Source organism: Antrostomus carolinensis, unplaced genomic scaffold (genome assembly GCF_000700745.2).
Source record: "Antrostomus carolinensis isolate BGI_N321 unplaced genomic scaffold, ASM70074v2 scaffold10071, whole genome shotgun sequence".
NCBI lineage: Eukaryota > Metazoa > Chordata > Aves > Caprimulgiformes > Caprimulgidae > Antrostomus > Antrostomus carolinensis.
The window spans coordinates 25,036-51,607 of record NW_010294869.1 but is presented as its reverse complement, the minus strand read 5'-3'; the positions used below and the strand labels follow the sequence as shown (position 1 = coordinate 51,607).

The following is a 26,572-nucleotide window of genomic DNA, read 5'->3' as shown; positions in this document are numbered from 1 at the left end:
AACCTCCCCGGCACCCACAAAACAGGTGGGAGAGTTTTGTGCCACCCCCTTCAAAAATAACCACAAACACCATTTTGATTAAAAACTTTCCACAAAACAGTTGATTTCTACCCCATCCCTGTCTCTGCTCACAGCAGGTTGGGATAACGACGCTGGGAAAGCAACTTGGGTTGGTTGGTTCGAGAGGCAGCAGCCAACTGGGAAGCAGAAAAAGATGGTGTAAGGGAGGGTTGTACCCCAAAATATGGACCCAGTGACCTCAAAATACAGCCATACACACCCCCCCACCCCCCATTTCCCTCCTCCGTCCCTCCTCCTCCAATTTATTTTCTTATAAACATCAAAATCCTTGAGGTTGATATCTCCTAAATCCCCCTGCCCATGGTAGATGACAGGCAATCTGGCATCACCCCAAAAGCCAGAAGCCACCCCCAGCCCTATCCAGCAATACCACCAAAAGATGGTCTCACCTGAGAGACCTGGACAGGGTTGAAGAGTGGGACTGTCCCCACCGGTGGGGGAGATTCATGGGAGCCGGTCTGGAAGGAGTGAAGGGAGAGAAACTTAACAGTCACCTCTAATTTCAGACACACCCCCCATCACATAAATACACCTCCCTCCTCTCCTCACCTTCTCTCCTCCTGACTCCCCACCATCTGCATCCCATGAGCCTTTCATCTCAATGGACACTGGAGTAACAGGAAAGGTATTTTCACTTTGCATTCCTCCTGGTGCATGCAACCAAAAAAAAACCCCCAAAACCCCAAAACAACTTAAGAGGAACAGCTTCTAAAAGGCTGGCACAGAGAGGGGCAGGGGAACCTACACAGCATTTACCAGGGTTTCTGGATGGAGGTTGAGCCAAAGGGCTTGTCCCAGCTATGAGAGGAGTGGCAGGTGTGGATGGTGACATCTGTTCCTGAAACCATATAGAATCACACAGATTAGAAAAGCCCTTTAAGCTCATCGAGTCCAACCATGAACCCAACACTGACAAGTCCCCAACTAACCCATGTCCCTCAGCACTGTGTCTACACGACTCTTCAATCCCTCCAGGGATGGGGACTCCACCACTGCCCTGGGCAACCCCTTCCAATGCCTCAGAACCCTTTCAGCAAAGAAATTCTTCCTCACATCCCATCTCAACTGCCCTGGCCACAACTGGAGCCCATTTCCTCTTGTCCTGTCCCTTGGTCCTTGGTTGAACAGACCCACCCCCACCTCTCTCCACCCTCCTCCAAGGGACTTGGACAGAGCCAGAAGGTCTCCCCTCAGCCTCCTTTTCTCCAGGCTCAACAACCCCAGTTCCCTCAGCCACAAGGGAACTCAGCACACTTGTGCTCCAGACCCTTCCCCAGCACATCCACCTATTTAGAGCAGAAGCTCCTTGCACCCTGAGACACCTCTGCACCAGATACCACACCACACTTTAGGGGTACGGCTTTGCACCCATCCTGTTGGAGAGGCACCCCAAGAGCTACAGGCACCTGAGCTAAGGAGGAGCTACAGGCTCAGGGCAAGCAATCCCTGTCACAATGCTAAACCACCCAGAGAGCTCAGCATTAGGCAGGAGGCTGGACACCAAGCCTGTGTACAGGGTAGGGGGCCACCAGGGTCCATGGGTCCCCCTCTGTTCCTCATCTCCTGCTAGTGTTGGAAGAATATCCCCAAATCCCCTGCTCTTGGACTGTAGGTCATTCTCAACCAGGAGGAAACTTCCAGGGGAGGATCTCACTCCAACATCTGCCTCCAAGCCCACCATCAGCCTGCAGTCAGGGATGTGACACCCTGAGGACTCAGCCAGGACCAGGATAACCACCCATCCATGGCTGCTTCCCCCCGCCTCTACTGTGCTCCAATTAAAGAGCTTTTCCTTCCCTTCAGCTCCTAGAACCTGCCCAAGCAGTGCTGCTCCCAGCTGCTTTCTGCTCCAGTGGAGGGCAAGAGATCTCCACAGAGTTTGTCAAGTGCTTGGAAGATCTCCAGGATCAAAGCAGCTTTATAAATTTACAATTATTATTAATCAAGGATTCACTTCCAGGCTAAAAGGATTCCGTGTCTGATCCTGTCACCACACAGAGTGGCTATGGCCAAGAAGAGCTGTGCAACAGCATGGCCCAGCCACCTGCATCAGGACAGAGGGACAAATAGGGGTGAAGGGGGAGGTGTGTCACCTGTCCCCATGGCTGTAACTGTAGGTGTCACCTGGAGACAGGACAGCCTTTCATCCCCTACCTGTGGTCCTGGTGTGGGGGAGTCTGGGTCCATCTCAGACGCAGCTTTAGAAGCTGTTTCCTTGGTGGGCTTTGACCGAAACCAGCCAAACCACCTGAATCCAGAGCTCTGGGAAATGGAGGTCATCAGAGTCAACAGAAATAGGTGAGAAGGGGAGGATGCCACAGCCACCCAGATGCCTCCCACCCATGCCAGCCAGAGCAGGAACCGTTTTGCCCAGGGCAAGGCAGGCACAGTGGGCACTGGGGACAGTCAAGCTCAGAGCACGAGGGTTCACATCAGCTCTGGTATGCTCACCTTATCTTCACCTGGCTTCACCACCTCTTCTGATGCCGGCTCATCGGCCGTGTCTTCAGCTGTACTCTCTGAGGAAGATGACAGCCGACCTTCCAAGGAGACAGTGGAGCTCTCTGAGATGGTCCGAGCCCTTGCCTTTAACTCCTCCTGGCATTGGAGACAGGATCTGCCACTTGGTGTTCCCAGAGGAGCCACCTCAAGCACAATCAGAGCGTCCCCGGGACTCCTCCATGCCAGGCTTCCCAGATAACATTCCCAGGGACCCCCATGTTCCTCACACAGCAGGTGGGGAGGGACAGGACCCACAGTGGGGTGCAGTGAGCAGCCCACGGGCCCAGAGGTAGGAGGCTGGAGAGGTCTACCCCAACCTGTTCCATCCCCAAGGAGATGGCTGGCACCATGATGGGAGGTTTCCGTGCAAATTAAGGATGAGCCAGCAAGTCCCATGGGCTGGTGTCCTGACTCACCTGCTCTGCTGCGAGGGATGCCTGCACCCCCCCAGGGGACAGTGGGGTGTCCCAGGGCTCTCCAGTTTCTCCTGTGGAGCAAAGGGAAAGACACAGTCAAACCCTGAGGAGCTCCTGCCACATCTATCAGAGGTATTTTCAGTGCTTCTATCATCCCACCCCAGAGCAAGGCTGTGTGGCCCAGATGTGCCCCTAAGAGAAGCAGAAGACCATTGCAGACCAGGGATGGACTAAGCCATGAGGCTGCACTGGTCCATCTTAAGAACTTGCCTTGCACTAAGCTCGAGGTGAAGCTGGTTTCCCATCCAGCAGCACCACCACCAACCCATGGCTGCCCTCCCTTGCTGCTTTGCGCAAGGTCTTCCAAAAATGAAGACCCACCTGTCTGGGGCAGCCAGCGCTGGTGGACACAGTTTGCACACATGGTGCCGGGGCAAGTGTGGCTCCATGTCTGGGCAAGGGTGGAGGGAAACAAGGTGCTGGGTGATGGCAGCGCTGGTGGGGAGCAGTGTTTGAAGTGACAGACATGCCGTAGGGGATCACACTTCCCCAAGGGACACCCCATCCCACAGCTACTCACTGGGGACGGGCATTTTTGCAGAGAAACAAGGCTGGAGCTTTTACCTGCTGGTGGCACCACCTGTGGAGGGGACTCAGCAGAAACCCCTCCTGGAGGGGTGGCCATCCCTGGGCTGAGCACAGGGGGCTGCAGCTCTTGCCGAACGCCGAGCATCGGTGATGCTGCCACCTGAGCAGGTGCCAGGGACTGGAGAGACACGTCCTCATGGGAGCTGGGTCCCTTGGGTGGTGTGGGCTGGTACCACTGGTTATACTGGGAGCCTTCACTCTGTGAAAGCTCATGGCCAGGCTCTCCATCTGCACAAAATAAAAAAATATATATATATAATATATATATACATCTGCTCCTCAGGAGTTCACTCTGGTGTTGATCATTTCATCCGGCTGTTGCACAGAATTCTCCTTTTCCATTATACATCAGCAGGAGCCAGAGGGGTGAGGAGGGACCCTGGGGACCAGGCAAGGGAGGAGGTAGGGCACGGCATGGCAGGGGACCTTTCAGAGGCTTCAAGGATGGTGGATTGTGAAAGACAGGAGGGAAACCTCCCGGGAACGTGCCTGAGCTTGCAAACAAACTCGGAAGAGGAAGGCTGTGGAAGCAAAGAGCCCAAGGAGGAGCAGCGTGTGCCCAGCAGTTCAAAGGAGCCCAGGACCTCCACAGCCTCTTCTTCCACGCCTGCTGCACACCTCAAGCAGGAAAGAAAATTCACCATTTTTTTTCCTGCTCCACAGGAGCACCCACAGATGAGTTTCTTGCTTTAGGCAGATTTATTCAGGGTTGTCTTCTTTTTGTGTTTGAAAGGCAGGTTGAGCAAGTGGGCTTTGTTTTATTTAACACATACACTGCTCTGTCTGATGTCAGTCACGAGGTAGGCAGCATGTTGCTGTTGGTCCCACCTGCATGTCCTGCTTGTACCAGCTCTGCAGCCTCCGGGTACTGGGAATTTTCTTTCCCATCACCATGGGACATGGCCAGGCAGGAGCCAGACCCCGTGGGTCTGAGCCTGGGGACAAACTATGGCACCTCTTGGAGATTATTTGCTTTACCTCCAGCCTGCTCAGGGTTGGCTTTGCACTCATGAGCTGCTCCCACACAGCCTAGAGATACTTGAGATCCATAGGGAGGAGGATGGATGCTCAGCTCCAGTCTGCCCAGCAAACTCAGCTGGAAAAAGTCAGGGAGGACAGCCCAGGCTGTGAGGATGGTGAGGGAGATTGCTGCAACCACATGGATCTCAGCTTGGCACCTTGATACAGGCTTTGTCTTTCCAAGATGAATGAATTCAGCACCAAGCCAGCTTTCTCTGCATGTGAGTCCCTCAGATGGTGACTGTGGATGGCCTTCTCGATGAAGAAAAGGGCCAAACATTGGGAAAGCAAGCTGCAGAGAACCACATGGAGCAGACCTAGCTGCTTGGAGAAGCCATCCCATCATACCTGCGACTTTTTTCCAGGGAAGGATGATCATAGCCTTAGCTCTGACAGCAGAAGGCAATCAGGATTGATGATTCTTTTTTCACTGCCTGGAAGAGCTCTTCAATGAGGAATTTGGCAGCAGCAGGGAAAGCTGATAAGAGGACAGAGCTTGGAGGAGTTTGTCATGTTTTATCCTGTGTGCACCAGCCTTTACTCTCCACCCATCGGTGCCAGTGTCCCCAGCAGAAAGCTAGATCTGAGGAGCAGCGGGCTGTGCCAGGGTGTCCTGTGGGTGGAGGTGGCTGTGAAGCAACACCAAGGGGTCACCAGCCCCTGCCTTCTCCTCGATGGGACATCCCGATGGACACGCTGCCCAGCTAGGAAAGGAAAGCTCTCCCATCCTTCCCTTGACAGCCTCACCTTGATGTCTCTTGACCCTCTGGGTGGACTGTCACTGGAGGGGACTCTTGGGGTCACCGAGAAGCAAAGCAAAGGGGCAAAAGAGGCAGCAGGGGAGGGGACACACCAGGGCTTGACCAGCCAGCGTGCTGGAGCCTGGCACGCAGAGGGATGAGCTCCTTCCTGAATCTTTCGCTCTGCAAGTGTGAAATCCCCTTAGTTCAGCTCCAATTTGCATCCTCAGAGGACTGCCTGGGAACAGGGCTCTCTCCCTCGAGGGTTGGCCAGAGACACGTGCTTCATCCAGCCATCCATCTCCAGCCTCCCTTCTCCCACAGCACCCACGGGGACTCCCGAGGGTGCAGTAATTAGGCTCAATTACTCAGACATTGTATGGAGGACACGAGCATCAACCCCTCAGTTTGCAGCCCATCCTTGTCAGCCCCACACCAGAGGGATGCATCCAGGCTGGAGCAACATTTTGAGCTCTGGTGGGATGTAAGGAGCGAGAAGTGTCTGCTGAGGAACACTCTGGGGAGCAGGGAGCTGCCTCCCAGCCCATGGCACCACAACTCCACGTGCAGAGAAGCTCACTGCAGCCATCGCAACCTGCTGCTTTGTTGTCTTTACCTGCTGTCGATGAGAGCCCTGGCTGAGTGGGTGCGACCTCCAGAGGTAGGTTATCTTCCACCTACAAGGAGACAGAGGGAAAAATGTGGTAAAACATGGAAAAAAGGGATGGCACAGGGCAAAGATTAAGGAAAGCACAAAGCCAACATGAAGCAAAGCATGAGACTGGTGGGTCTGGGCTGTCCCTGCTGATGGCAGGGGGGTTGGAACTAGATGATCTTTAAGGTCCCTTCCAACCCAAACTATTCTATGATTCTCCCAGGGATTGCAGGAGCCCAGGTTACAGGTGAGACCTGTACCAGCATGGTCACAGCTGTGTCCCAGCAAGTGAAAGGGGCTGCAGCACCATGGTTCTGCTGAGAGTGAGCAGGACAGGAAACTGGAGAAAGAAAAGGGCACAAAAACAAAATAGACATGAAACCTGAACAAGGAGCATTAACCCAAGGACCAGACCACAGTTAAAGGACCTGAAAGCACATATGTGCAAGATGATGGTACACCAGTGTCCTCTGCAATATACTCACTGCAGAAAGAGATCTTCACTCACCCACCAGCCCCTGGCTGCCCTCCTTGAGCCAAGACAAGGAGCATTTTGCCCACATGAAGCTCTGTAAGCCCTCACTGCTCACACCCTCAGGCACTGCCAGTCCCCCGATCCCACTGAAGCTGCAGGTCCCACAGCAGAGACCACATCTCCAAGCTCACAGCCAAGGGGAAAGGCATCCAGGTGTCCTGGTTTTTAGCTGGGACAGAGCTTGGTTGACATGATCAGAGAGACATGATCTCCTGAGATCCCTTCCAACCCCTGTGATTCTGGGTTTCTTCTTAGTAGCTAGAACAGCGCTGGGGTTTGGTTTCAGCTGGGATTTGTTATGAGAAGCACACTGATAACATATCGATGTTTTCAGTTGTCACTGGAAGTGAAGGACTTTGTGTTTTGTCAGTCTGCAAGTGCAAGATCTAAGGGGGTGAGGAATATTTAGATTAATAAGCTAAATTGGCATTTGGATATGCCAACAGCCTATTCCATTTCCTACCACTTCATGTTCATTGTATTAACGAGGGGCTCTTGTGGGAGTTCCCTTGCTCGGGCTCTCACTCTTCTGGGATTGTGGTTTCGGGATTGTTGCTCCTCTGGGATCGTTATCTGGGCACAGGCCAGGCTTGGTCAGCAGGTGGTGAGCAATGGCACTGGGTGTCACTCATTTGCATGTTATATTATCATTTTGATATTATTATTTTAAGGGTTTTTTTACTGAAATTGCTCTTATTTCAGCCTACAAATCTCCTTACCCTTATCCCCCCAGTTCTGTCCCCTGAGGAGGGGCAGTGAGCGAGCAGCTGTGTTTGGCTGCCAGCCAAGCAAAGCCACCACACCAGGTAACAGCAGCCTTCAAAACTCCATACCCATCCCCTCGGATTCAGGGCAGAGGAGGAGAATCCTCCCTGCAGACCAACCCCAGCATCCCCGCTCCACCTTACCTCCCACTCCCGGCAGCGGGCTCGGAGCTCTACCAGCCAGTCGGGCTCTAGTGTCTGGTCCTGCTCTGGCATCTCCAGGAGCAGCGGGTCGGAGAGCTTCAGCCGCTCGGCTAGCTGCGGAGCCAGGAGGGCAACGGGACTCATCACACAGCTCCATGGGGAAGAGACCAACCCTCACAGCAATTGCACGTGGCTGGGCACATCAGATCGGGGGAAAACAGCACCAGAGCTGTGCTTCTTCATAATGTGGGTGTAAGAGCAGCACCAGCCTCTTGTGCAAGATTTATTCCCTCTCCTGCATTGCTGGAGAGGTACTGACCTGTCTCATGCCCCACAGAGAGCCTCCCAGCAGGGTTATCTCCAGAGATGTCAAAGTACCCATGTCCAAGATGCTCTTCACATCAGAGAGGCAAGTAACTATTACCATCTTTTTCTCCTCTGAGGTAAACAAGCACCTTTAATCCCACTTGACAGCCAGCTCAAGGCATCAGCAGGTTTGCAGGACACCCCACCAGGAGCCCTGGAAACAGCCCAGCTCCCAGGGCTGTGCCCCAACCCTGTACCTGACCCAGGAGGATGGATGGGAGCCCATAGGGTTTGAGCTGAGGACTCAGCTGGCCATCTCCTCACCTGGCTTTGTGACAAGCATTACCATCACTAATAACCACACAGAAAACAAGCACCAGGCTGGGAGGGACCCTCTGAGGTTACCTGATCCATCTGCCAGCACTCAAGAAAATCCCACATGCCCACGCCAGCCCATGCAGCTTGTGTTTATCGGATTTGCACTTGCAAATCTCCAAGGAGAAGATTTCACAGCCTCCCAGACTTGTCCTGATGCTTAATGCCCTTAGAGCTCGAGAGTTTTTCCTTAATATCAAAGTGAAATCTGCAAACTGAAGCCTCTCAATTCCTGCTCCCACAGAAGCTGTGGGGACAGTCAGGCACCAGCCCCTAAAAGCAGCCTCCTGCGTGCTGGAGGACTCATCCCCTGTACCCCATCCTCCTCCAGCATATCTTGCCTGGAAAAATAACCCCAAGGTCTTCTTCAGAGGTCATTTTCCCCTCGATCTCTTATCACCCCTGCTCTTCTCTTCTACACTTGCACCAGTTTGGCCCTGGCTCCGAGCACAGCATCCCAAACATAGCACAGTGCCCCAGCCAAGACCCCCCAGACCCGAGCATGGGGGGGATTATCACCCCTTTGTCTCACACATGCTGTTCTTGTTCTCACAGCCCAGAATAACACTATAACATTGGATTTTTATTTTTGTTTGTAACAGCATCCTGTTATCAGTCGCTGCTCGGTATTTTTTCCATGCTCCATTATCTCCCCCAGGTCCCTCTCTGCAGTATTGCTGCTGCGTGTTTAATTTCTCCTGCGAGAGAGGGGTCTGTGCTGCCCTGGCTGCAGCCATCTCCATCACATGGAGCTCCAGCTACCATCAACAGAGCAAGAGGCTCTTCTAGGGTGACCCATCCCACCAACCTGGGGTGCAATGAAAAGCTCCCTACAGAGCTAAAGCCCAATCTGGAGAAATTGCTTAGACAAGGGTCCAGTTTTAAGGAAGTTGGATGAGGGGAGATGACACCCAAAGCACCACTCTCCACGTGAGTCTACTGAATTTTCTTTTATCGACCAACTCCTTGGGGATTTATGAAGCTCCCTCTCAGCTTCTTCACACTCATTTATCTTCTATGCTTTGCTACGAGGCTGTCACATCAAGGACCACTAAAACCCTTCCAGAGGTGACTTTGCAGCTCAGCCATCCTCCCAGCACCTGTCCCCATCAGCCATTTCTTTCTATTCACAAAGTTTTTAAAAATAAAGTCTAAACCAGTACAAAACACACTTCCCACCTCCAGGAAGTAACAACAAGACACAACCCATGAGGCTGGAGCCTGGCTCAGGACATGGGTCAGCCATGGAGAGCAGAGTAACCCAGCACCCAACCGGGAGCCTGTGCTGCCAACAGACCCACCATCCCATCTTTTTACAAACACACACGTGTTCCTCCTAAATCAATTGCAGGAAAGAGGAAATTATAAGCATGATTACTCCTAAACGGGGGGAATGTTTAATCCAAAAGCTAATGTGCACTTTGATCCAATATTAATGAACCAGCACCTGGTTGTATATCGTCCCCAGCTTCAAAAGAGGGGAAGTCTTAATCAAACACTAATGTGTATCATAATTTGTAACATAGTCTAAAACATCAAAGACAAGAGCGTCTACCAATGCACTAGTTTTTCAGATGAAAGTGTTTTCTCCCAGGAGAAGCATTATCCCCAGCGGAACAGCAGATCTGAGAGGCTATTAGACAGTAAATAGGTTTCAACGATGGGATGAAGAGAGGCTGCACCAGCCCAGTTTTGGACTATTTCTACAGCACCTGCTTCAGACAGGCACCCCACACCCCTCATCTCACAGCACCGCAGCTTCTGTCCTCTTCCCCATGGAGGAAAGCTCTGAGCAGCCCCAGCACTGCCCCAGGGATGTGCAGGGGGTGGGCAGATCTCCTCTCCTGAGAGCCCAACCTGCTCAGGGGACCTGGGACACTTTGTGTCTCCCCTCCCTGCCCCAGCACCCCACTCATGAAGTGGAGGATCTGGGCTCAGTGCTACCAGCTGGGACAGGATTCTGTTCATTGTCACCCCAAAAGAGCCCCAGGCAGGTAAATGCAGTGGTGGGCTGATGTGCTGGAGGGGAAATGTCAAGCACTCTCACTTCAACTCCTTAAGTCTGTGCCATTTCAAAGTCCAAAAAGCCCCTCCAGAATAGAAAACATCCTGTGCTCCCAAATAACTCTGCTCCTACTTGGCAGTCAACACAATTCTTTTGTTTTCTACCCTAAATCTGTGAGCATTAAGGACCCCATGGAGGTGTTGGGTTTGCTGAGCTCAGCATGGCAAGTACCTCCAGCCATGGGGAACCCTGAGGATGCTTCCCACCACAGCAGGTCCTAAACAGGTATCACATGCTGACAAGGATGCAGAGAGGTGTAGGAGACCAACTGGAAGAGCAATCTGAACGGGTAGTCCCAGCACCATGGCTAACTTGTAATCCCCTGGAACAAAGGACTCTTTGCTCAAGGGTGGGGACAACAGGAGACAAGACTCAATAAGGGAGCAGGGGATGGAGATCTCCTGAGCCTTTCTGAGGAACGTCTCAAACACAAGATGCAAAAACCCTGAAGCAAGACCCTCTGAGCTCTGAAACAAAACTGCCAGCGTGGCAGCAGGGCAGTCCGTGAGGAACGACAAGAATAAAAGGGGAACACAAGCTCCAGCAAACCAGGATTCCAGACCCAACTCACCTATGAACCTCCCATTGCCTGGACCAACATTGGAACCAGGGCTGGTGATATCTGTCTGTCCCTCTCCTCTCTTTCTCTCTCTCTTTTCCTTTCTTTCTCATAACATATGAATCCCATGCAAGTGGTGGATAATAACCAACTCTATACCCACCTGTATCCCCTTAAGCTTAGCTACTGGTGCTGAACAAATGTGTCTATTTACAGATCCATGCTGTTGCACCTTTATTCCCATCAAGGGGATCAATGAATCTCAGTCGTGTTTCCTTCTTTCCTGCTACAGGAAAACTTTACAGGCAGGAATTTGGGATGTGACAGGGGGTACGAGACTCACCTGCATCACTTGCTGGGCCAGGACAGGGTGGCTGGCTGGATCCTGGCCCAGGAGCACAGTGGCAATTTGCTCGCAGTACTGCAGGGCCTGGGCTGGGAGCCCGTGGTCAGCCAGGCGAGAGGCGTAGAGGAGCTTGTACACCTCAGGAGAGGGAAGTAGAGCAGATACAGGTGAGCAAGGAGATGCTTGTGCCCATGGGTCCCCTCTGCCCTGGTACATCATCCCAGTGTGATGAGTCCCATCACCCAGAGGTCACCTACAACTTGGGGACACCCCACCCATCCCCATAGGGCTACACAGCCTTGCTCCCCAAACCACAGTGCTGGCACAAGGCCAGACCAGCCCCGTGCCAGCAGATAGGTGATGAGGAGAGCATGCCAACCCACCATCTTTGTTTATTCACCCAATTAGTGCAGCACCCAAGGCAGCCAGGTGCTTATTTGTAATATGAAAAGCCTACCCATCACCCAGAGAACAGGAAGCCAACCAGACCTAAGCAAGCACCCATCAAACACCGTGCCCCAAAACCAGCCCAAGGTCCTGCCCTGGAGGAACCCTTCATCGCTCCCAGAGCCCAGCAAGGGGATAAGCCTTGTAGAGCAGCCCGAATCCCTGGCTTCAGGGGAATGGATGTACGTTTTGGGGCAGGTCTGAGCTGCTGCACCAGAGGTGCTTGTAGATCTCAGCTACCTGGAAGGGGAGCAGGAAGGATTTGGGCTGTTGTAGATGCTGGCAGTACTCAAAGATTTCCATCCGCTGGATGACCTCTGTCCTGGCAAACTGGGCGAATGCCTGACTGCAGAGGAGAAGGGTAGGTTCAGTAAGCAGGAGCAGAGCTCTGCCCCTAGACAGCTCCACCACTGTGCCAGCCTGCAGCTGGAGAGGCCCAGAGCAAAGCAAAGCTCACATTAAGAGCAGTAAAACCCCACAAACAGGGATTGCTTTTCCATAAAAATGAGATCCTGGGGATGGGGAGAAGGTGGGACACATCCCCATGGCAAGAGCACTGCTTGGGCTCCCTCACCGGTGGCTGCTGCCCAGCAGAGCCATGCGATCTGCCTTCACCCCGAAGTAGCCAAAAGGAATATCTGCCATCAGGTAGCAGAAATGAGCTGCTTCAACGGCTCCCCTGCCAGCTGGATGGGAGGAAAAAAGACAAACACTTAGTCCTGAGAGAGGTCACCACATGGTCAGAATTGCTTTGGAGGCCCCCAGGCTCACATGAAAACCCAAACCCAACCACCCCGCTTTTCCTCCCTGCCCACTCGGACCCTGAGCCCTCCCTTCTCCCAGTTTTTTGTCTGTTTTTCCCCAATTGGTGCTTTCTAGGCCAAGGAGGGGTTTCAGTTCAGTGGTAGGACCAAAGGAGTTTGTGGAGGGCCCAGCTCCAGCTACACCTCTGCATTGTGCCATCAGCAGCATGAAACCCCTGAGGGTCCCCACCACTGGGAATGTCTCAGTCCTTGCAGTCACACATGTCCCTCCTGGGCCCAGTCACTCCAGACACCTCCAAAGGAGCAGCTAAAGGATGTGTTCCAGCCTGACAGCTCCATGGCTCCAGGTGTGCACACCCCATTTCAGCACTGACATCCATCCACACCAGCATGGACGTTGGCATGGTGATGTTGCAGGTGTCCACCCAGCTGTTACAAGACAGCAGGAACCCAACTGCTCACGATGGCCTCAGCTCACCCAAAGTGTCTCCCATGCTGACGATGGCCCGGTGGTTGAGCTCCATGTCTCCAACCTTGTTGGATAACATCACAGCCAGATGGGGCCTCCAGTCTCCCCATGTGGGATCCCCACAGCACTGGAGGGAGATGAGAGAAGGAAGGTGAGCAGAGATGGTGACCACAAGATGGGTGTCACAGGCAGGTGACAAAGCACAGAGGTACACCTCTTGCTCACAGACCAGTGCTGCCTGAGGGATCCTTCCCGACATGAGCTGGAAGAGGGTTTGCAGGGGGTCATTGGTGGCCAGAGTGCTGGTGAACCTGTGAGGAGACAGCAGAGACAGGGCTGCTGTACCAGGACCCCAAACCCTCACTCACCTCCAAGGGCACATCCTAAATACCCCAGGAAGGCAGTGTCCTGAGGGGCTTCCTGGAGAAGGCAGAAAGGATCATCAACCCACCAGGCCGATGATCTGCATTACCTCCAGAGCAGGCATGTCTCCAGGATAACTCTGGATAAAATCTCCTTAAAAGGAATTATGTTGCACAAGACAAAATTCCTGATTGCTCTCCCTGAAGGGATCAACTGATTCCAGCCTAAGTACATTAATTCCACCAGAAAACATTAATACAAGTGTGACAAGCAGCTCAGACCAGGCTGGATCAAGGTGAAGATGGCTCAGCTCCTCCTACCTCAATGGCTGCCTTTGCTAGGGCAGCAAGGGCAAAGCCAAAGACTCAGAACAAATCCACCCCACATCTCCAAGGGATGGCTTTCCTTCTGCTTTCCTGTCCCAACTTGGTTTCTCCTGTCTATCAGGAAGCCTGGAGGACTCAGGCCCATCCAGATGGATTCCCCCTCTGAAAGGGTTAAGCTGAAATCGAAGCTCTTTTTTCAGTGTGCTGGGGCTGAGGGCACCTGAAGGGATAACGGGCTTGGCAAAGCCAGTCACAGAGCATCATACCTTGCTTAGCTTCTCCAACTTACCCAGTGAGCACCCAACTGTAGGTCCGAGGGTCCATCTTGCTGGAGAGGAAGAGGGCATGGCCCCACAGCTGGTTTCTCATGGCCCAGACCAGAGCATCCTGCAGCCAAGGTGAAGAAAAAGGGTTTGCACCAACTCTGCTTCCCTGCCATCCTCCACTGCCAGGGGTCCCTCTGCTCATCCAGCTCAGAGAAGAGCACCAATAACTGCTCTGGTTTTAACCAACACCCTCCAGAAAACTCTTCCATGTTCACAAAGGCCCCTTTATCTTTCTACCTTGAACAATGAAAAGAACTGAGACCTTCATCGCAATATTGTCTTTCCTGGATTGCCAGGTCTGTGCTGCCTGTTAGCTCTCAATGCCACTGCTGTGGGCAGTGCTGGTAAAAGCCTCTGCACCTTGTCTTCACCTGGGGCCCCATCCCAGTTCCCAATGGTGGGAAATCACTGCTGTATATCCTGTTGTACAAACACAACTTCAGGGGTTGATGTCATGACCACAAGGTACCTCTTGACCACTCTTCCCTTTAAAACCTGCCTGGAGAGGCCAAAGGGGCCAAAAAAAAAATAGTCAACCCTGTTGACTGGATGTGTTCTGGATCCCGCTCACCACTTACTTTCTTCCTGCCATAGTAGAGGAGCTTGGTGAACTTCTCCACTATCTGTGCCTGAGTCTCCACAACAGGAGGAACCTCCCCCGTGATGAGGTCCAGCGTCCCTGGCTGACGTGACACCCACTCATCATCCGTCAGGCCGATCAGGTTTGCCGCAGGGTTTTGCCTCTTGTACTTCTCCCGGCACCTGCAGTCTTGCATCAGCAGCTCAGCCACATCCGAGCCCACCATGGACTGCAAAAGGGAAGGGGAGGAGCTGCTCCATGAGCAAAGACTGACAGCACTTCCAGTCTGACACCCTTACACTTATCCTCATCCTAGAACATCTATCTCCCCACCAAGACAAGGCTTGACCACCAGCATGCAGATTTGGAGGGCAAAGGATTCAAAACAACTAGCAAGACCTTCACATCACTCACTCTGAAGACCTTCATCTGCTTCCAGCAAGCAGCCACGGACTAGAATGAGTGTATTTCATTGGGTTAGGGGAATAGTCCCCTCTTAGGTGTAAGTGTTGGCTCCTCAATGAAGGTGGCATCAGTCCCTTTCACAGCTGCTACAGCGTTGGGTTGTTGGTAGCTAACAAGGCTGAAAAGCCACCACAGAAAAGGTTTTGCTCCACATATCCAGGCAGTATCAACCTGATGGGCAGCACTATGGGAATAGGATGTTTTTAATATGCATCCCCCCCTCAAAAATAGCAACTGGACCAAGAGGCACCTAAGGGGCATATAACTTGTCTCACTTCTAAGATCAAAAGGCTCATCCCCTTCCACAGGACACCTACCCCATTCTGCCGGCAGAGGAGGACCAGGAGTTTCCAGAGAAGAGATGAATCTCTGCCTCTCTGTGTTGAGAGATCACAGCTTGTGGCTATTTTCTGCTGGCAAAATGTCATCACATCCACCTTGTGCAGATCTTCCCTACAGCAGAAAAAAAAAAGGCATCAACAGAAACCCAAGGCAAAGCCATCTAGGACATCATTCAGCTTCTCTGATGGGGATGCCAAAAATTCAAAGTGAGAGATGAAGATGCCCAGTGCCAGTGCCCACATACCACATTGGCCACACCAAGCTCAAAAAGGCTTAATTTTTAAAAATTATTATGACTCTCTGCAGATTTCTGTGTTTCAGGGATGCAGAGTGCATCTCAAACCTTCTCTCTGCCCTGCTGATGATATTTTCACCCATCCATCTGCAAAGAAGCTCCATTTGGCTTTGCTGTGCTGCTGTTAGGGCCGTGGACACACGAGGCTGCAGGAGCAGGCACTTTACTGGCAGTATCTTTTATTTAACTGCCATAGTGCAGGGAGAAAGACATGCTCATGACCACATAAACCCTTTGGGTCTGAAACAGAAGCAGAAACTTTGAAGCTATGTGCAAGGCAGGCAGAACTGCTGCAGGCCAAGAAAATCATAGAATCATAGAATGGTTTGGACTGGAAGGGACCTTAAAGCTCATCCAGTCCCAACCCCCCTGCCAGCAGCAGGGACACCTTCCACTAGACCAGGTTGCTCAAAGCCTCATCCAGCCTGGCCTTCAACACTTCCAGGGAGGAGCAGCCACAGCTTCTCTGGGCAACCTGTTCCAGTGTCTGAGCACCCTCACAGTGAAGAACTTCTTCCTAATATCTCATCTAAACCTCCCCTCTTTCAGCTTAAACCCATTTCCCCTTGTTCTGTCATTAGTAGCCCTTATGAAAAGTCCTTCCCCAGCTTTCTTGTAGCCCCTTCAGGTACTGGGAGGTGCTATAAGATCTCCCCGGAGCCTTCTCTTCTCCAGGCTGAACAGCCCCAACTCTCTCAGCCTGTCCTCACAGCAGAGCTGCTCCAGCCCTCGGATCGTCCTCGTGGCCTCCTCTGGACTTGTTCTAACTGGTCCATGTATCATCAGACAGTTGGAAAGAAAGGATGGATGAGACAAGCTCAGCCCAGGGGCCAGGACTGGGGTTGGAGATGCTGATCCTGACTTATTCACACTAACATATATGGAGATTCCCAATGTCCCCTTCGGCACAAGTGGTAACTTCCAGGTCTTCTACCCAGCTTCTGGGCTGCTCTTTTACTCAACAAATGGTTTTCCTCCTTCTGCACACTCCTTTTCTCTCCCTGCTTTGGTTGTGAGTTACTCAAAGACATGCTGGTGTAACCAGTATGATACAGACCCAACCTGATGCAATACACCATGATCCAGCCCCAGGCTCACACCAGATGAAGGTACATATTGAATCTGACCCTGCCATGCTCAACAGCTTCAGGGGACAAAAACCTTCAGGAAAGCTAAACTGCAGGTTGACCCAGGGCTTGAGGCATCCAAAGAGATCTCCCAAAAATTGGTTTTCTGGGACACGAGTACAAAATAAGATCAAACATGCAAACCATACTAAACCCACACCCTGTGAATATTCAAAAAACCATCTCCCACAGTCCAAACCAACCCACACGGCAGCAAAGGGGCTGGGCTCCCCATCTCAACCTAGACTTGGCCTTTTCAGCTGTCTCAAAACCATGGGGACCCCAAAATCTGCCTTGAACTCATGTCTCCTCCCAAAGGAGAGGTGCTCCCAGGCCAGCCATGCCAGCAGAGCCAGTTCACAGCTGCTGGACCTACCGGTACAGCATACCTGGCCAAGGGCCCCGGGAAGGCCTGTAGCTCCTCCAGTTCTTTTGTATCATGAAGGATTACCTAAAAGACAAGAGCAAATTCAGCAGCTGGACTCCAGCAATGAGGCCAGCCCCAGCTGGGCTAGCTAAAAGTCAGTGCCTTGGCCAACAGCACTGGTGAACCCATTCTCTGTGCTGTCTTAAGGTAACCCCAGAGCACAGACCCTAAACCATCACATGGACCCCAATGCTAAGGTCCAGGAAACAAGTGCCTGTTGCGATGGCATCTGCCTCCTTTGGGAAGCAGAGTAGGAGACTGGTCCCCTGAGCAGCATGGGAATGCAGCTCCTCAATGGTAGGTACCATCTGCTAGGACATGCTAGTCAGGTTGACATGCTTGATGGGTTGTCAACCTGAGCACAGGTTGCCAAGTACTGGCACAGGCTGTCCAGGGAAGTGGTTGAGTCACCATCCCTGGAGGCGATTCCCTCATTTAAAAGACACGTAGATGTGGTGCTGAGGGACATGCTTTAGTGGTGGACTCAGCAGTGTTAAGTTTTCAGTTGGACTCAATGATCTTAAAGGTCTTTCCCAACCCAAGCAATTCCATGATTCTGTGAAACACCTGGGTATGGCCTCTGCATTGGAGCACTAATTGGAGAATTATCCTTCAGAGACATGTGGACCACATCTGTCCCTCTCAGAAGGTATCACTGTGAGCAGGTCACAGATGACAAGGGCTACAGAGCTGAAGGAGTGGGACACAGGGCCCGAAGGCTGAAAGCAATGCCCAGGCACAGGCTGGCACCATGCAGACTCCAGTGTCCACATGGGCTGGAGAAAAGATGGCAGGAGGGGACAGGAAGGCTCCTAAGGAGGCTGTTTTGGTGACTAACAGTGTTTGCATCCCTCAGGGAAAAGCATCCACTCCAGCAAGGGGACCAAGGGTGGTCTGGGGCTTACCTCCAGGCTGTGCAGCTCCACATGAGCCAGCCACCCATCGGCAGGGCACTGGGGACACACCAGCACCAGCTGGCCTCCAGCTCCAAAGCACACTGCTGTGTGTGGCAGCGGGAACTTGAGGGGTACCACCGGGGCTGGGGTGGACACCAAGGGTCCTCCTGCAACAACACACAGGCCACCAGGAGTCTGAGTCCCCTCACCCAGCTCCACTATTGAGGACATCACCAGGTCCCAACCTGGCCTCCCAGCTTCAACCCTCCACTGACCCTACTGTGCAAGACGTGTCCCCTAAAGCAGAAGGCATGCATGGAAGCTCCTGCACCTACCAGGGCAGGGCCACCAGACCATGCACCCACCCTCAGCCCCCTGGTCATGCCTTGCACAACCATCTCCAGGAAAGGACCAAGCTGTGAGACAGCAAATCTCTAAACACCAGCCATTTATCTCCTTGTCCTCCTCCTTATCAGAGGGGTCAAGGCCCCATCACACCTCACCTGCTTGTGCTGGGCTCCAGGTCCCTGCGAGCGCAGGGTCATAGTGGTCAGCACCATCACGGATGTATTGGCTGAGCTCGTAGCCACTGGAGCTGAGCCCCGACTCACGGTACTGCAGGAGCAGGCTGGGCTGGCCCGAGGGCTGCAAGGGAGGGAGAAAACACAAACCTGGCTGAGAAATGAGGGACACCACTGCTTTTCTGCTCCCAGGGCAGGGGGACAGGCTCTACTGCTCCATGAAAGTGCTCAGCAGAAGCACAGCACAGCCAATTCCCATCCCTTCAGCATTTCAGGTTCATCATGGCAGGTACTCTGGTCATACTCAACAGCTTTTAAAATAATGGACATCAGACACCAGTCTAGCCCAACAGCTCTCCTAGCCCTAACACAGACTCCTCCACACAGCCAGCAGACGGGGCTTGGGAACCCAAAACCACCTTTGTCCAGGAGCAAAACCACCACAGCAGCTTTGAATTTATTTTCTTTTTAATTTGCAAACACAGCGAGCAGGACAGAAGTGTGATGGACCAGGACTTGGTGGACAGAGCTGACAATGACACATGCAGCTTTCAGCTACCAAGGGAGGATGCAGAAGAGCATCCCACCAAGCCTGGGCCCTCTGTGGGAGCAATATATAGCCCCACACCTGAGGAAACAACAGCCCAGCAGATGGAGAGTTCATAAATACTAATAATTTACTATAACAATCCCCAGAGAGAGTTAAGCACTAAGTGCAATATAACCAAGCAGCCCTTTTCTCCTCAGCCTCCTTCCCAGCTGGAGGAGGGACACAGAAATTGCTCCCCAAATCTCTAGGAGATTTTGTCCTCCACCTTTGCCCATCCTGAGATTACCTCTTGGGGCTGGCCACCAGCCTCCCCCAAATCGCTGCTGAGGGTTTCTCCCCCTGCCCACTCTCTCCTGGCAGCCGAGATGTAGCTCTCCTCATAGGAGTCATAGGTCTTTGTCCTGCACACAGGAGCAAAAAAAGACACCTTGAAGGTCAGAGATTTTGGGACCAACCACAAACCTGCTAATTTTGCAGCTGATCATTGCACCAGGTGATTCCCACCCTTACCTGTCCTGCCCTGAGGGGGTTGTGGCCAGGTTTGGGTGGTAACCTCTGTAGTAGTGCTGGTCTTGGTAACTGGTACTCTTGCTGTAAGGCTCTCCCTGTCTCAGGTCTAGAGAGAGAATCAAGATGCAGTGTTGTCCCTCCAGAGCAACAAGCCATCATGAAGTTGCAAAAGAAAAGCAACGAGTCAGGCAATTTGCCACACACAGCCCATTTGCTTCCAAATTAGCCCAACACATTGGAGGTGTGATAAAGCCCTGCATGCATTCACCAACACCACACTCATGTCCTTCCCTCTTTCCTCCCTTCCCTTTTCTTCAGCACAGAAACTCCACAAACAGCAAAATCGAGGCCACCCTGATCACACAGCACCATCAAGTTCTGCCTGGAACCAGCAATGACACAGGTTTTTAGCCATGGAGATCACAACCAAACATTCCCTTGGGTGCTCTTAGTTCCCACTCACGTTTCCCAAATACAAACTGAGGGCAATGGTGCACAAGGAGAAAAACACCAGCAGCCCAGGAGTGCCCTGGAGATGTGCAAGCCCTGAGAGAAGAATCCATCCTGGAAAAAGCATTGCATTCTCCTGCAAGCAAGTTGCCTCCAGCCCCAAACCCAAGAGACAATCCCATACCTCTGCAATCCTGCCAGGCCACCGGCTGCCACTGGTGGCTTTGGTAGGTGTAGTCATCCCCATAGCTGGCTGTTGGGTACTGCCAGTGGGGGTCTTCATATCCTTGCCTGAAACACAACACAACATACTTCAGCTGAGAAAGAAATGGCACCGCTGCAGGTTCTGGACCTCATCTAGGGTTAGACTCATGCCCTAGATGAGGTCTTTGGATGTAGAAAGGGTGATGGAAACAAATTCAGGTCCCCATGCCCAGATGGTCTGCTCAGCAGCAGGGCCAGAAACTGGTCCAGCATCACATCTGGAAGGAGCAGAAGGTTTGGGTACTTTCCCATCCCCATCTATGAGAAAACTGTGCAATGCAGTTTCAGGAGATGCCAAATTTCAGCTCCTTGGTGTGGACTTGTCATCGGGAGCAACTTTGACTTACATTTTAGGAGATGTCCCCTAAAAGCACGTTATCTGCCAAGCTCTGGAGCTGATGTCTCAGGTCTCCTGCTGCGCTGGAGCCCAGTCCCAGCCTGAGCTGCCCACCCAGCACTCACACACTTCAACCCTTCTCAATTTCCACAGCAATTTGGTCAGCCCCATGCGACACCCCCCTTCCCAGTGTGACCATGACACAACCTCACCACAAACCCCTGCCTCGTAACTCAGAGAGCAATAACTCAGGGAATTCAACCCAAATTTCCTCAAAGCTCTTTCTCAGCACCAGGACCATCCTCCAGCTCACATTTTACCCTTCCACCTTCCGCTGTTTCAGCAGCTGAGCTTGCAAGCTCCCTTTTGCTCCTCTATTAGCTTTGGTATTTTTATTGTACACCTTGCACTTGGTAAAAAAGAACCACACTTCATCAAACCTTCCAGAAGAACACACCTTGGGAGCAAAATAAAGCCTGTAAAATGGCAACCACTGAAGTCACAGCTGTAAGAAGAAATCGGAGCCACAACTGCTGCGCAGCCTTAAATAGAGAAGTCACCGGCTGCTTTAATAGCTGGACATCACCTAATCACAGAACTGGAGGGGTTTGGAGGGACCTCAGGAAATCATCTGCTCTGAGCCTGCAACTGGTGGCCACTCACCACTTTGCCCATGCCATGACAATGGTAGCACCTGTGTCACAAGCCCAGGAGAGTGGTGAGGTGGTCAAATCTTATTTTAAAAGGGTTTAGGAGGAGGGGGCTCAGCTCTCACCTGGGGTACAGCCCATTGGGGTGGCTGCTGTCGTAGTGCTCAGCCCAGGAAGGGGGTCTGCGTGTGTCCCACCAGGGGTGGTGGCCTGGGAGGTGGCTTCCATCCCAGGATCCAGGTCGAGGTGGGTGTCCTGCACGGAGGAGCTGCCGCCTGGGTGGTGGTGGGGGACCATGGTGTGCTTCACCCCACAGCCCCCGGGCTGCTGGCCTCTCCCATGGCTGGGGCAGCCAGGCAGGGGCCCAGGGGTCCATCACAGGCTTGTCAACAAGAACCTCTCTGGTTTTGGGGTGGGAGGGGGGATTAAGTCTCAAATAGCTTTAGTGGCCTGCAAGCAATGAGATCAGTCACAGTGTGTTCGATCAGCGGCCTTTCACCCCCCTCAAATCCCCCCCGTGAAGCCTGTTGTTACCTCTTTGCTTTAAGAAGCCTGCTAGAAACCCACCATCCTTTCCAAAATGCCCAGAGGCAAGGAAACACCACCTCCTCATTTGCCTGAACTTGAAGCTTCTCTTAAAACTCCAGGATGAAATGGTCCATTCTTGAAAGCAAGAGGCATCTAGCTCTCCCCGCATCAAGAGGCAGCATCCAGGGAGCATCCTCCTGCATCCCCAGCCAGCCCTACAAGCACCACCACTCACAGCCCCCCCAAGCAGGTGAGGAATCAGCTTTACCTCTGTGACACGGTGGTGGAACCCCTTTTTATACGTGGTAGGGGAAGAGATATCAGCAAAGGTACGAGGAGGACAAGGAGAGTTATTCTCAAAGAAATGAGTAGGGACAGGGAGAAATGGAGCTTTGCTCACGTGAGCTATGAGATGGGGTGGGAACAGGGATTTCCTCCTGTTCAGCTCCAGCAGAACAAGTTCAAGCAGACATCAGATTTACTGATAACAGTCACACAGAAAGAAGAGCCCAGGGCAACGCATGGGTGAAGCCCCAAATGCCAGTGGGGGAAGCCACCCTCAAGCCCCCTAGGGACAGGGAGAAATGGAGCTTTGCTCACGTGAGCTATGAGATGGGGTGGGAACAGGGATTTCCTCCTGTTCAGCTCCAGCAGAACAAGTTCAAGCAGACATCAGATTTACTGATAACAGTCACACAGAAAGAAGAGCCCAGGACAACGCATGGGTGAAGCCCCAGATGCCAGTGGGGGAAGCCACCCTCAAGCCCCCTCACATCTCCTTTTGCAGCATCAGTACCCAAACTGTCCCTACAAAGGCTCACAAACCTCCCTGAGGTGGGCAGATGGCCAGATGCTGTCTGAACCACTCCTCACCTCTCTCACACTCAAAGTTTAAGGTAGTTGGGGGTAATTTCAGGGCTGGAGGAAGAGACACTTGGGTCTGAACAGAGACAGCTCAGTTTGTGTCCCTTTTAGAATCAGAGTTAAATCCTTGCCCTAAATCCTGGGCACAAGCATCCAGGTACTCATCATTTCAATCCCACTGATGATCCCCCTAATTTTCATCCAGGGGTTCCCACCACCATCCACCCCCCACACACACCTGCTCAGAGGCCACCACGGCCCTTCTTCCGCTCCCTGGGCACCGCTGTCAAAGTCCACTGCCACATGGGCTGCCGGCCGCCGTGGGGGGCAAAGGGCAGCCCCCGCCTCTCCGCCCCAACCAACTCCCTCAGCCGCTCACTCACCTCCCAGGGAGCTGTTTTCACTACTGTTTGCATCCCTCAGGGTCACCTTCCCCATCCCTCTGCCTTCTCTCACCCAAGAGATCACAGAACTGCAGTGGCTGGAAAAGACCTTTAAGATCATTGAGTCCAATAAACCCAAAGCTACCAATTCCACCTCTAAACCATGTCCCTGAGCACCTCGTCTGCCCATCTTAAATTCCACCAGGGAAGGTGACTCCAACACCTCCCTGGGCAGCCTGTTCCAATGCTTGACCAACCTTTGGGTGAAGAAGTTTTTCCTCAGATCCAATCTAAACCTCCTCTGGTGCAACTTGAGGCCATTTCCTCTCATTCTATCACTCATTACCTGGGACAAGAGACAGATCCCCACCTCACTACAACCTCCTGGAGATGGAGCATGTAGCCCTCTGAGCTCAAAAAAAAGCCAGATATATCCCCTGTGGGTTCTTTTTTTAACACCATGAGATAAGTATCCTCCTCTATACCTCCTCGCACTTCCTAAATAATAATAAATAAAACCTGCTGGCTGAGCTGTTGGTTTAATTCAGACCTATGCACAGCTCAAGCAAATAGCATCCATCCCACCAGCCACCACCCAGGGCAGAACTTGGGTAGGATGCAGCTGGGGTCCACCCCAGCACTGCCTCATCTCAGTCCTTATTGTGTAATAACAGCCCTTCTCTATAAGCAACCAGAGATTCCTGCCTGGAGATCCTCTCAAACTCTCCTGGGCTCCTTAAAAACCAAAAAAGGAGTAAATTAAGGCAAATGGCATCATAGAAAATGACAGTAAAAGCCAGATACGAGAGCTAGTGTCTCCCACCCAGCAGCCTAGCCATGTGCCATCTTCTCCCCTTCGCCAGGGAACCACACATGGTTTCCTAACCCCAAAGTCTCCATTTGCCAAGTGCCAGCAGCTGGTTTTCAGTCTGAGGGCAGCACAGAACAACATGGGATGACCAGCAGAAAAATAGCTTTTTTTCCTGTTTTGTTTTGTTTTTTTTCCTCTTTTTTTTCCCCCCACCCTCACAGTCCTGGCTTTCCCTGAGAAATTTCCTCCAAATTCCCTGCACCATGATACCACAAGACTGATTGATTTGGAATTTGCAGGCGGGATCTTATTCATTGCATCGCGGTGGCACTGTCAGGCAAAGCTCTACTTTAATAATGTTGGAAGACTACATATATTAGAGGCTTCAGAGCTTGAAATTTCTTCCCTACTGGGAAAGAAAGAAATTTTCCCTGGTGATCCTAAGAAATATGCACTTGGTCTCTGTAGAATTCGAGGTTTCAAATAAAAAAATATCCGAGCACTGAGAGCAGACTGGGAGAAACGCGAATCAGGGAAGTGCTGTCTTCCTGCTGCCAAGCTGCTTCGGCAGAATGAGATCATATATCTCCTATCCATTTCACAGCTGCCCTTCAGAACTCTGGGAGCCTTTGAACAAAGTAAAAGGTCAGTTATGGACAGGTCAGGTCTCCTGAGAAAATTAGAAAGGATTCCTAGACACCATGAGGATCCCAGTTTTTAAAATATAAATATATATATATCGTCCTTCCACTTGGCTGCTGGCTGATAATTTTAGGTTTCTAGCCAAGAGGTGACTGCTGGATGTTTCCAACCTGTTTTCTAGCAAACATCAATTTGTACTGGGAACCTGCAAGGGTTCAACCAGCATCACATGAAGAGGCTGAGAGCAGCTCCAGCTTCTCAGGCTACTGTTGCCAGCCAGACCTGGGGGATTTGGGTTGTGAGGAGGATTTGGGAGCTTGACTTGTATAAAAGCAGCTGCAACTTGTGATGGTTGTGTTTGAGATGAGTGGAAACTCTGTACTGGTTCATGCTAGGGAAGGAGAAGCACAAAACACTACCAGCAACATCAAGCTTTGAGCAAAAGTGGCTGAAAGTGGACAGCTGGAGAACATCAATTTAAAGGAAAAAAGAGGGAAGTGCATTGGAAGAGGAGAGAGCTGGGGAAGGAGCTGGGAAATGAAAAGTGAAGGAAGAGAAAACAGAGATAAAAGGACCAGATGGGCTAAAAACTGAGAAGGAAAAGGGTAACCCTTTAACTACATCGCAAGAAATTTCTGTTTTAAAAGGATTCATAGTTTTCTTGGAAACCCAAGCTCTGCACCATAGGGCTGCCAACGAGCGTACCAGACCACTGGGAAGCAGGTAGCACACACCATGGATAGCATTTGTCAGAGCTGAAGGGACAGCAATATCTCTTTAAAAATAAAAATCATATTTTTCCACTTTAAAAGGTTTCATTGCTGTTGTCACAGTAACAAGATGAGGTGGAAAACATTTTTCTTCACGCCCTCCGGGTGTTTGCATAGTACGCTGGGGCTCTGCTCACAGCCAGCCCCAGACACTCAGGCCAGTCCCCCCACACCAAACCCAACAGGGAAGAATGATTAGCCAAACCTCATCAGAAATCTTTGTAACCTAAGAGGAGAAATCCAGGTGGCTTCAGTACCTGAAGCTATTTTTTGGGTGATTTATGTTGTTTCTAATTGGTTCTGAGATAAGCTGGTGATTTTTTTTAAATGGTATTAATAGGAAGCTTTGTTCATCTCCAAGCTTATGCCCACTAGAAATGTGAGATATATATATATACACACACACACTTTTGGAGATGTCTTAAGCATCATGTCACAGCACAGGAGAGTTTGAAAGGGTTGGCTACAGTCAAGAGAAAAAAATGAAACCAGCTCGTCTCTCATCACACTTGCGTGGCAGAAGTAAATGCAAGTAGTAAATGAGCTACATAAAATGTGAAAACTCATCTTAAATATTCTTTAGAGGGAAAACACCAGCCCTGAACATGCTGCCAGCATTTAGGACATACAACAGAGTATGGATATGTCACACACAGACCAAGAAAACTAAAACCACCCAGGAAACCCAGGAGCTCAGGTTCCCAGGCAGGCTGAGCACTTGCACCAGCATGGGGAGAGCCCTCATCCTCAATAGCAGCTAATTAACTAATTAGCTTGATCCCTCCTGCCAGGCTTACAGGGGAGGAATGGTAAGAGCCCCTGCTGCAGGTGGGGGTGACATCTGGGGCCTTGCCCAGCCAGGGACATCAGACCAGTGAGAGGAAGGTGGTGGCTCCCAAAGCAGCTGAGATACATCTGCTCCCACCTGCAGCCGCTGCATTAGCACCATCGTGTGGATTGGATCCAGCCAGAGTGACACCACTGCACAACAGTTCCCCAGAGCCAGCTGGGGCACTTAACTTTCCTTCCTTTGGCACCTTTCTTCCCCACATTAAGTTGTTTCCAGTTTTGAGGGACTGAGCCATCCCTCCCACCACACACACAGTCGCATTCAACAACATCCAGACATGCCTATTAATTTTTTGAGACCCAGGCAAGAATATTAATTGCATTCCAGAGGCATGCAGCAAATTAAGAAAAAGCATTTTACACCCCATATCATATCCAGTGAAGAAATAAGACTGCAAAAACCTATTCTTTTTGAAAATTAAAGCATGTCTGTACAGAGTGCTGTACAAGTCCCCAGCCT

General features: G+C 51.7%; 1 protein-coding gene across 1 annotated transcript; it reads right to left on the bottom strand.

Moving 5' to 3' along the window:
- Positions 1 to 128: 128 nt before the first annotated feature.
- Positions 129 to 21,641, bottom strand: SEC16B (SEC16 homolog B, endoplasmic reticulum export factor). The gene is made up of 25 exons (XM_029087426.1): positions 21,391 to 21,641; positions 20,199 to 20,305; positions 19,565 to 19,670; positions 19,341 to 19,455; positions 18,487 to 18,616; positions 17,993 to 18,150; positions 17,050 to 17,111; positions 15,214 to 15,349; positions 14,430 to 14,660; positions 13,815 to 13,912; positions 13,066 to 13,147; positions 12,846 to 12,963; positions 12,178 to 12,289; positions 11,844 to 11,949; positions 11,154 to 11,294; positions 7,506 to 7,619; positions 6,024 to 6,084; positions 3,624 to 3,875; positions 3,000 to 3,070; positions 2,533 to 2,679; positions 2,236 to 2,343; positions 838 to 919; positions 604 to 728; positions 471 to 539; positions 129 to 197 (listed from the first exon to the last, which is right to left on the bottom strand). The coding sequence occupies exons 1-25, from the start codon at positions 21,639 to 21,641 to the stop codon at positions 129 to 131; spliced, it is 3,051 nt and encodes a 1,016-aa protein (XP_028943259.1).
- Positions 21,642 to 26,572: the final 4,931 nt, after the last annotated feature.

Bases quoted from the DNA above. Each gene is read 5' to 3' on its own strand.
- SEC16B (XM_029087426.1), bottom strand. From the start codon at position 21,641: ATGGACCCCTGGGCCCCTGCCTGGCTGCCCCAGCCATGGGAGAGGCCA. The intron at 19,456-19,564 runs GTAAGGGTGGGA...TCCTGTGTGCAG, and splicing joins ACCCCCTCAGGGCAGGACAG to GACAAAGACCTATGACTCCT. The intron at 18,617-19,340 runs GTAATCTCAGGA...CCCTCGGGCCAG, and splicing joins CTGGTGGCCAGCCCCAAGAG to CCCAGCCTGCTCCTGCAGTA.